Here is a 10,911-nt window from a genome sequence, read left to right as displayed (position 1 = left end):
TCTTTTGCAACTCAATAGGTGACATTATCACCCACCCCAGTGGTGTCCAAACGAAAGATGAGGAATGATTCTTGCTTCCTCTCTTTTCCTTACCCCACACATACACTCCTTCAACAAAAGATTGCCAGTTCTGCAGTTAAAATACATCCTAAACTTTTCCTCTTTTCTGTCTCCACTGCTACCACCCAAATTCATCTCTTGCCTGGACCCTTGCAATAATCTCTTACTGGCCTCTTTCCTCTACTTTTATTTCACTGTGGTTCATTCTGTATAGAGCAGGCAGCATAACCATTCTTGTCATTCTCTTGCTTAAGCAATAGCTTCCCCCCGTACCTTGCACCATGGCTTATGAAGTCCCGTAGGGACTGCCCCCCTGTCTACCTGTCACCTTATCTTTGTCCACTCTGCTCCCCACAGTTCAGCCACACTAGCCACCTTTCTGTTATCTAAACATTATTCTGCTTTCAGTTCTTCACCATCCATCAGGTCTAGTTCTCAGATACGCTTTCTCTACACACCTGGTTAGACAGCACCCAGTGCTAGAATTCATTTTCACATCATCCTATTTTATCTCTTTCATGCTCCCAGCCCTCTCCAAACTGATCTTGCTCATATTTTTACTTCTTGCCTGTCTCTCTGTGATAGAACGTAAGCTCCATGAAATCAAGGGTGTGTTGCTTTCAGTGTTGCCTCTCCAGTCCCTAGAACAGAGCTTGACATCTATTGGGCACTTAGTGTTTGAATGAATAAATGAGAGAATGAATTGGTATGGGTCTTTTGTGTCTGCCACTGACGCGTGTGTGCATGTCTCCATTTTTCTCTGTTAGTGTATGTCTGTTAGTGTATGTCTCCATTTGTCTGTGCTTCTTCTCACTGCATCTTCATCTCTTCTACACGGTGTCATTCTCTGTGTCATTTGCCCACTCTTTGCCAAATCACGGGTTTTGACAGCTTATCCCACATACTCTTTCTGATTGATGTCACCCTCTGGGTGGTCACCTCTCTCTCTGGTGAGGGACTGTTCTCTCCCTCCCACATTGAGCTCCTTGGCTGAAAGCCACTGCCCAGCCTAGCTCTTTTGATGACAGAGCTCAAGGTAGCAGAAGCCACATCTGCCAGAGAGGAGCCATCTCTGGGAAATTGTTTGCTTCTCAGAGAGTGGGGGCCCTGGCTCAGGATTCTCTAATGGCTCCTCAAGCTGCCATTATCCAATTACAATAAACTCATCACTTCTTAGCAGCTTCGGGTTGATCACTATTATCCCTGGAGCTCATGAAAATACAGGGCATTTGCATAACCAACTCAAGCTGGAAAATTAATTCTCATTTGCTTCAGTGGTCTCAGAGCTAATTGATTTAAGGCTTGGCAGGCGGGGCACCCTGCCCTAGCCCCCGGAGGCCCATGGCTGCCCCCACCCATATGGTCCGCATGCAGTAGTGCTCAGAGTTCAGTGGCACCCCTGGCGTTGCCATGCTCACTTTGAGAACCTAGCTTCAGCCTCTTCCCCCAACAAATTCATCTGGAAGAGGGGTCACCTTTGTGAGAACAGGTATTTCCAGTGGGGTCTCCAACATGGGGATGATACGATAGACACTGAGCCATCTATACCTTCCCATCCCCCACCAAGCAGGTACTTCTAGTAGGATCCCTAAAAACGTGGGTGGTGTGAGCAGTAAGCTGTCTACACGTTCCTGTACATTCCCCGTCTGCCATCATCCTCTGCCAGTCAGGCCAGCAGAAATGAGAGGGGCTCTTAAATCCAGCATAACGGTCCCAAGTCCAAGTCCTTAGCCTCGCTGTCACCAAAGCCAACCCAAGGGAACAGTCTTTTCCTTTTCCCAGCTCACCAGTTAGTTTTGGATGCTAAACCTCAGTTTTCTCATCTAAAAAGGGAGGCAATAAAAAGAGGCAGGGCATCATTTTTGAAACTATCTGGGCATTCAGGACCCGGCTTGGTGTACGGGGCCATGAACGAGAGAGAGATGGCAGGTGCAGCTGTGGCTGCTGGCTCGGCCTCCTGCCATTTCCTTTCCCACCCCCACCCCTCTGCGGGGCCTCCGCATCCTTGAGCTTCATGAGGGAGAGGGCAGGCAGAGGGAAAGGATCTTTCTCAGGCTTTCCCTGCTCTGCCTTTACTCTTTATGTAATAGCCAGCAAGAATCTCAGAGGAAGGAAGAGCAAGAGATCCATCAGCAGGTGGAAAAACGGAGGCCCAGGAATAAAGATGGAGCTGGGAGGGCACTTGGCTGTAGGTTCCCAGGTGTCCCTTGGAAGTAGAACAGCCTGGAGAAGACCAAGGTTGTTTCTACTGCTAGCCTAAAATTTTGACTAGTTTAGGCACCTTGGTGGCACTAGGAGAAGGTGACCGGTCAATAGGCAGGAGGGTAGCACCAGGGTGACTGCTGCATCTGGAAGTCCCTTTCCTCTGCCCCGCAGTGCCCCGGCCCACCGAGTGAAACTTTGACAAGGATCTGCCACCACCTTTCTGTGTGACCTTGGGCACGTCCTACCCCCACGCAGGCCCAGTCTCCTCATCGGCCCAGTGAAGCTCAAGCTCCTGGGGCCGCCCCAGGTCCGCCACCCGACTCTGCTTCAGGTGTCCTCACCTTTCGCTCTGCACTGCTGTCCTTCTTCATCCCTTTAATGAAATCCGTTCTTCGCTTCAAGTGCTGGTCAAACTCTCCCCGGGTCATGTCCCCTTTCTCCATCAGAACATGTGGCATGTGAGGCTCTGCGGAGATGAGATCAATTCTTGGCGCTTGGCCGAGAGTGAGGGTAATGCCAGGGGCCTTGGTTTGGGGCCAGATCCTCACAGTAGGAAGGACTCCAGTCAGAAGAGGGGCGTGGAAGCCCTGAAGCCGTGTGGGGCCCCGGGAGGCAGGAGAGCCTAATGGGTGACTTGTTGCCCCTCTCTAGGCCTCAGCTTACCCACCTATAAAATGGGAGTGGGACCGGGTACTCTGATCTTTTCAGGTCCTGACAATCTATGAATTCTTAAAGATGCAAAGAGTTCTCCTTGAGAATTCATGGCTGTCAGGGTCTCACTGACCTCAGTTTTCAAAGATCCTCAGCTCAGCTGGCCTGAGGGCAAAGTGCCGCAGTGGCTGGACGAGAACCCAGAGCCTCTGGAGCTTGAACTGGGGCAGGAGACACTCAATTCCACCGGCTTAAGCCAAGTTTCCCAGGAGGCAAGTAATTGGTCTCCTCTCCGCTGCCACGCACCCATACCCTCTCCCTGGCTAGCCACAGGGCACGGGGCCACATGCTTGCGCCCCACAGAAACAGCATCTCCTCCCTCCCACAGACACCCCAGGGGCCCTGCCCAAGGCACAGTACCGCTGGGGTGGATAAAGATCTCCACGGGCCTGTCGAAGGTGTGCCTGTTGGCCAAGGTGATAATGATGCTCTTGGCTGAGCGTGCGGATGGCGCGGCGTCAGCTCGAATCTCGTGGGTGGGACTCTCTACCCCTAAGAGGCACAGAAAGGCGGGATAGGCTCAGGAGGCCCCAGAGAGATAGGAGGACACCAAGACCCAGGCCAGAGGTGGCTGGCACTCCAACTCTATCAGAGGATCCTGACCTGCTGTGTAATCATAGACAGGCCTCCTCGATTTCCCCATGTCCAAACTGGGGGTTTAGATAGGTGGTGTCTAATGGTTCTTCCTGCTCTGTGGTTCCAGTGGGGCTCAAAGGACTTGCTTCCTCGTAGGACACATAAAGATAGAAAGAGCTTAACGCTTGATCAGTAGGCACTCCGTAAATGCCTCTCGGGTTGCAACGTCATGCTGCTCTAGGAAAACACCCGTTGACAAGAAACCACATCCTAGTGGCCTTTTAAAATCTTGAGTGGGTTGGGGAGGGGAACCATCAAAACAATGGTTCCCAACTCTGGCTGCACATTAGAGTCAGCTGGGAGTTTTAAAATATCCAATCCCCAGGACACACCCCAGGCCAATGGCACCAGAAGCTCCGGGGTGGGAGCTGGGTGGCAAGATTCTGAAAGATCCCTTGGTGATTCTGCTGTGCGGGGTGAGAACCGGTAGGCTGCAGCCTCCAGATGAAGACCAAGAACCACCATGCTCCCATAGATGTTTCCTCACAGAAGCCATCGAGGTGGAGGTGAGGACAGCCCTGAAATCTGTCCTTGGGAGGGACTCATCTTCGACTGTTTGTTGGGGAACCAGAAATAGGGGTCCAAAAAGCCCCGTGCGCTTCAGGCTGTCTTCCATCTGGGCCCGTCGGCTTCCCCGCTCTCCCCTTCTTTCCTAACCCTGGAGGCTTTGGGCCTGAAGCCCTCCTTGCCCTGGGTCTCTATTCTTTCTGGAGTCTCTCCGGGTCTGGGCAGCTCTCTCTCACCTGCAAGCAGGCACGGCCCACGGATCTCTAGCTGGAAGTTGAACTCATATTCCATGGGGTTGGACACATCAGTGTCCAGGAGAGTCGCCAGGCACAACTTGTTCCAGGAATCCAGGGCCCGCGTGCCGAAACAATGTCTGTCTTTGCTGGGCAGGGGGTGGAGAGGAGAAGAAGGAGGTGGGCGGCCAAGACCAAGGCCGTGGGGGAAGCAGCATGAGAGGACATCGAGAAGACGGTGAGTCCCAGGCAGCCCTGCAGCCCAGCCCGAAAGGGGGCCGAGGAGCTTCCTCCCACCCCAGACCCTTACTCTCCCATTCAACCTGACCCCAGGGAGAGCCTGGATTCAGACACAGGCACAGCCGCTTACGAGGAATGGACCAGGCACTAGACATGGTGTTCCATGGCCTTAGCTCGCGTTGTTCTCACTAAGATCCCCAGAAGAAGGCATCATGGACCCATCTTCCCCAACCCCCACATGGGGAAACCAAGGCTTGGCAGGATGAGGCAACCAGCCAAAGTTCCCACGACTGGGCCTTGGCAGAGCATGCATCCTCGCCCGGGTCTGTCTGGCTCCTGCTGGACCACATCACACCACTTCTTGAATCGCTGCTCTGTTGTCTTGAGCGAGTGCTTAGCAAAGTGTCTGCCCGCTGCTGAACGCTCAGGATTCTGGTCCCTCTTTGTGTCATTTCCAACCCTGTCTGTGATCCTGCTCCCTTCCCCCCACCTCCACCTGCACACCCAATAAGGTCTTTAATATATGTCCCTAATAGGCATGTATCCTTGTAAAATACGTGGTGGCATTTGGTTGCGAATGCGTTTTAAACTGAAACGATTGCATTATATTATGACTCTCATTCAACTGTTCCCCTTTGTTCACTCAGCGCTGTGTTTTTAAGCCCTGTCCAGGGTACGGTCTGTAAATCAAAGTCTTTGCTGCTGACATGGAACCTGTTATATATATTGAGGGCACCTGTTATGTTGTATAAGTATATTACATTGTACTTATTTATTCCTGTCTCCACCCCCTACATCCACAGGGACCACCGCCACGAAGATATTCATTCATATTCTTTTTTTGAACTTACAAAAGACTTTCTCTGGGATCCCTGGGTCAAAGGGCACACACTGAGTATCACCAGATGGTTTGCCAGGGTGGCTATTCCAGATCCCAGTTCTACCAGCACTGAATGAGTTCCCTTCTCTCCTCATCCTCACTAACACTTGGTATTATCTATTTTTTCTTGTCACTCTCTCTGAGCAACCTGAAGGTTCATAGGGATTTGATGCAGGCTTCTATCACGAGCACCTCTGCTAACTCTACCTGCCGCAAGGGGCAGGAATAAGTTCGTTGGAGCCACCTCAGGGGCATTAAGGCCTCCTGGGCCCCTTGTTCCCTCTTTCGTACTCTTAGCCTAATGGATGTCTCTTTCATCACACTTTTCACATAATTAATTATGCATGCAAGTACACCAACAGTTCCATATCATGGTGCTATAAATGGGATAATGATCTCTCCTACCAAGTTCCAAAAAGTTCCAAAGTCTCGAATGTCCCTAGCTTTGGTAGGCCCTGCCTCTAAACCACATAAGGCTTGGTGTCCATGGTAGCACTTACAAAGGTGACACGTAAGCTGGTGTTCCATGACTTGAGACCGGTTTGTGCCGCTGGCTTCTCTGTTGTGCTAACAAATGCCCTCACCTGATCCTTTAAGGTCCTACGCAATCTGACTCCCCACCAGCCCTCGATCTCTCTCCTTCACTCTCCCATCAGCCACACCCACTGCCTCAGGGCCTTTGCTTCTGCTGTTCTCACCCGTAGGAATGCTCCTCTCTACTCCTCTCTATTCCTACTTCCCTTTCATGGCTCAGCCCTCAGCTGAAGTATCACTCCTCAGGGAAGCCCTGCCTGGCCCTGGGACCCCCAGGTTGGGTCCCTCTTTCGTACTCTTAGCCTAATGGATGTCTCTTTCATCACACTTTTCACATAATTAATTATGCATGCAAGTACACAAACAGTTCCATATCATGGTGTTATAAATGGGATAATGATCTCTCCTACCAAGTTCCAAAAAGACAGGAACCATGTTGGTTTCGTGGGCCCTGGATCCCTAACACTAGACTCTGTGTCTAGCACATATTAGATGCTTAGAGAATACCTCTCGAGTGCATTAGAGGATAAAGCCTGGACATTCTGATCCCCAGCTGTCCATATCCCAGGAATTCTGGCTAGTACCAATCCAGGTCATTCCGAGGAGATTCTTAAGTGCTCTAAAGTGAGCAGGGGGGAGTGATAGTGCGGGTGGTGGCCACTGTAGTGCTGAGCTTCACCTCTGCCTCCTATCTCCACTGCCCTGCACACCCCTGACTTCACTGGACAGACTCCCCACTGCCCACCTGAGACTCTGTCCCTGGTCCGGGCTGGGGCTCCTTACCCTTGGGCTTGTTGATTGGAGGGGCCAGCGTTCTCGGTGCAGAATTGGGGGACGATTGGGGCGCAGACGGCAGGCAGCAGGACCCGCACGGCCCCACTGGGCAGTGTCGGGAGCTCTGAGGAGGTGCTGATGAAGACGGTGACGTTCTCCATCGGGGCAATGGTCCCCAGGTTGACCACGAACAGGATCCGCTCCAAATCCTCATCCAAAGCCAGCTTTCCCGGTGTGTAGGAATGAGGGATGATGGGAACCCCCTCTTGCAGAGTGTTTCCTAAGTGCCAGGCTTGGAGTCAGCAGTGGAGCATATGATATCTCTAGTGCCCTCTAAGCATGCTGCGTGGTAGGTCTGAGTAGCCAGTTTTGCTGAAGGCTCAGCGTGGGGGTGCACCTTGCCCAAGTTACTCAGCAAATCGCTCATTTGTTGAAGAAGGATATAAACCCTCATGGATCTAACACCACGCCAGTGTATGTTCCACTATACCTCCCGGGAGTGGGAGACCTAGACCATAAAAACCCCAACAAATGGTCACATCTCCATCCACACTCTTCTTCCTCCCAAGAATCGCATACAAGCATACAAGCCTTCGGGAACCATGCTTTTGCTCCTGTTCTGTCCTTTCATCTGAAAGGCCCATCCCCCATTCGTACCTACCCAGGCTCACCCATCCATCCAATCCTTCCATTCACACCTCCCTGGCTCCCAGTCTGTGCCCCTTTTTCCGTCCTCTGACATAATCCAGACCTCTGCTGGCACAGCCACCTGCCACCTCCTCTCATGGTCACTTCTAGTCATGTGTCACCTATTCTTTCAGGCTCTGAGTAGTCCCAACAACTTGAGGGCAACTTTGCATCTTAACCATGATGACCGCTCATTAAAAGGTTCCTGAATGTCTTAATGATCAGGTGACCACTTTCATTTTCATTGTAGAGTCAAAGTAAGAATTTCTTATATGATACTTGGTCTGGATTCAAGCCTAGGCTCTGGCAATAATGCCAATGCTGTGTGACCCTAGGCCAGTCATTCACCCTATCTGAGCCTCAGCATCCTCAATAGCAGGCATCAGTAGCCACGATTTGAGTACTTACTTGGTAGCAGGGACTGTGATGAGTACTCTGCATGCATGCTTGCTGTTGAGCTTTGCGTGCGTATAATTATGAGTTTTATTTTACGGTAAAGTTTAATTCCTTATCTAAGCTCATACCACTTGCAAACACCAGGATAGGGAGTCAAACTCTGGTGTGACTCATTCCGTAACCTCTGAGCTTAAATGACCAGCTATTCTGTTCTGTAGGAATATCTTAAAACTCTCCCTTTTTTTTTTTTTTTTTTTGTTGGTCTCCTTTAATCCTCACTATGCTTTTGAGGTGAGAACAGGAAAGATTACTTCTATTTTACAGACAGTAAGCGAGGTTCAGAGAGGTTTAATCACTGGCCTGGGGTCATACAGGATTCCTGATTCCTAGTTCAGTGCTCTCTCTACCCTATCCCATCACTACCCTTTCAGCCTGCCTGAGACTCCAGCCAGACCCGGGCTCTGACACAGCCTTTCTGGCTTCCTTACCTGTGACAGTCGTGGCTCGAATGCGGGTGGCTTTGATGTGGCCGCTCTCCATCTTGGCTTTGTCCTTGATCTGTACTGTTACTACGCGGTCAGCAATGACTGCCTCAAAGCCGATCACCGTGGTGTACTCATCCAGCGGGTACACGAAGAGGCCTATGGGGCAGCGCCCAGCATCATCGGGTGCCCCAGCCCCAGCCTGCGTGACCCACCCCAGGGAAGGAACCAAAACCTTGATCTGTCAGATGGAAGGATGGTACTCAGGGGATGCCAGAGAGGACTCAGGCTGCAACTTCATGGCTCTGGGGCCAGGCAGGGTAAGTGCAGCTGCAGGCATTGATGGGCAGTGGGGCAACAGGAAAAGGGACAGCCGTTCCCCTGTCGCAGCCAATTCTTACTTTGCAGGCCTGTGAGGCCATGTGGCCAAGGCTTCTGACTTTACAAGAGAGAGTGAGAATCTGGATTTTTATGTGACCTGCTATGTGGGCCTAATAAAACACATCTGTGTGGTGAATTTGCTACTGGTGCCACCTGTAGCAAATCAGTAGACTCGTCTGGGCCCTGCAACCTTTCCTAGTCTGGTGACCTCAGATAAGACATTTAGCTTCTCTAATCCTCACAGCCCCATCTATAAAATGAGGATAATAGAGCTAAACTCAGGATCACCATGCAAATGGAAAAAAATAGCTACCAGTTATTAAGCTCTGTGTCACAGTGTGTGCCCCACATTTTTATACTTTAGTTCTCAAATTTTCAGAGCACGTGAATCACCAGGGGGTCTTGTTAAAATGCAGATTCTGATGTAGTTCTGGGGAGGGGCCTGAGATCTGCGTTTCTAACCAGCCCCTGAGTGATGCCCATGGTTTGGGGACCACACTCGGAGGATCAAGGTTGTACCTCACTTCATCTGCCCGCTAACATGGGAAGCACAACTCGGAGGCCACGGTGAGCCCTCCACAAACCCTGGCTTCCCGTCCCTCTGAGCCTCGGTTTCCTCTTCTATAAAATGTGGGGGAAACACATGGAAAGCCAAAGGATTGTCCCAAAGATGTTCAGCAATTTAGTCTCCTGGGGCCCTAGTGGGTCTCATTTTAAGCCACACTCTCCAGGTTTTTTTAAACTGAAGATCAGGTTCATTTGCTCTGCCCAGGAGATTTTGAAGGGGAAGAAAGTTCCCCTAAAGGTTCTGTTTTGGAACTGAGATGGTTTCAGAACTTCAGGTTGGGCTAGAGGGTGGGGCCCCAAGACATGAAGCTTGGGGATTAGGAAGCCCCCATCACTGTGGATGACAAGGAACACTAACCACAACCAGCCTTCACTGTGGATGACAAGGAACCCTAACCACAACCAGCCTCCTGGCCAGCCTTCCTGTAGCTCCCTTAAGTAGAGAGGAATTTGATTTACAAAGGATCCTTACAGGCAAACATCCATCCACAGTCCGGAATGCCCCTCGTGGATGATTAATCTTTGCAGACTGTTTTATTCCACACTGTCCTTCCTCACTCATTACCTCATCTGTTCCTTCCACAAACCCTGGCGTCCAGACAGGCAGAGGAGCATCCTGACTTAGAGCAGGACAGCGGCTTCCCTAAAGTCACAGGGACAAGAGCCACTCCTGGCTTCCTCTGAGTCTTGAGGCCTCTCCTCCTATGAGGTTCCCTAGAGAAAGTGGAGGACTGAACATTTGGCACAGGTGGGCGTGCCTTGTGAACCTAAATGGCGCTGGGACGGTTGGCTGGAGCCGAGCCCAAACGTGGGCTCAAATCCTGACCAATGTGTGACCCGTTTCGAAGCCTGCAGGCCAGAAACGATACCCCTATTTACAGGTGAGGAAACAGACTCAGACAGGTGACACGACTTGCCCAATATCAATCAGCTAGTCCATGTCTGGGTGGGGATTCCATGCGGAGGAGGGGGTGGCCCTGGGAAAGCCCCACCAGGAGTCCTCACCTTGGAAGGGCTGGGCCTCCAGGTTGCCATAGGTAAGGGAGGCGGTGAGTCCCAGGGCATAACCACTGACGAAGGAGGTGACATCAGACGTGGTGAGGGGCAGGGCTGCCCCTGTGACCTGGTTCAGCAGACCAGGCATCCCGCTGGCTCCTCAGCCTTCAGAGTCTGCAAGAGACAAGAAGGTCAGAAAGGGGCCCCCCTCATTCCTCCTCCGCCCAGTTCTCCCCCTTCAGACCCCACAGGTCAATGTTATTCTCTTCATTTTCCCCAATCTCCTCCCAGTTAGTGACCCGTGATAACATTCAATCACCCCTAAGAAGAGAATGGCTACCTCCATTTTTTTTTCCCATTTCAAAGTGGAGAAACCAAGCCTGGAAGACATGTGACCTGCCCAGATTCATTCAGCGAGTTGGCAACTCTCAGGGCTGGAGCCCAAGCAGGCTCGTATCTAGCCTGGAATTTCCCCCAAAAAACAATGCTCCCCTGACTCCAATTCTAGGTGGGAGGCCAGGGACTCAGCTCTGACCCCATCCTGCTGTCAGTCCCATAATCTCTAAACTGTAGATGCTTCTGCCAAAGGAGGGGTCTGGAACAGCTCATCAAGTCCCTTCTC

General features: G+C 51.4%; 1 protein-coding gene across 1 annotated transcript in view; it reads right to left on the bottom strand.

Moving 5' to 3' along the window:
• The window catches only part of VWA5B1 (von Willebrand factor A domain containing 5B1), a 38,520-nt gene extending 27,917 nt beyond the window's left edge, over positions 1-10,603 (bottom strand). Inside the window, exons 1-6 of the mRNA XM_039854811.1 lie at positions 10,299-10,603; positions 8,352-8,504; positions 6,790-7,060; positions 4,356-4,501; positions 3,337-3,468; positions 2,607-2,731 (exon numbers count right to left, since the gene is read on the bottom strand). Coding sequence (XP_039710745.1) covers positions 2,607-2,731; positions 3,337-3,468; positions 4,356-4,501; positions 6,790-7,060; positions 8,352-8,504; positions 10,299-10,437 — 966 coding nt within the window. The 5' untranslated portion in view covers positions 10,438-10,603. The remainder of the gene's footprint in view (positions 1-2,606; positions 2,732-3,336; positions 3,469-4,355; positions 4,502-6,789; positions 7,061-8,351; positions 8,505-10,298) is intronic.
• Between the last annotated feature and the right edge of the window lie 308 nt (positions 10,604-10,911).

Source organism: Pteropus medius, unplaced genomic scaffold, assembly GCF_902729225.1.
Source record: "Pteropus medius unplaced genomic scaffold, Ma_sr-lr_union100, whole genome shotgun sequence".
NCBI lineage: Eukaryota > Metazoa > Chordata > Mammalia > Chiroptera > Pteropodidae > Pteropus > Pteropus medius.
This window is presented reverse-complemented; position numbering and strand designations above follow the sequence as displayed.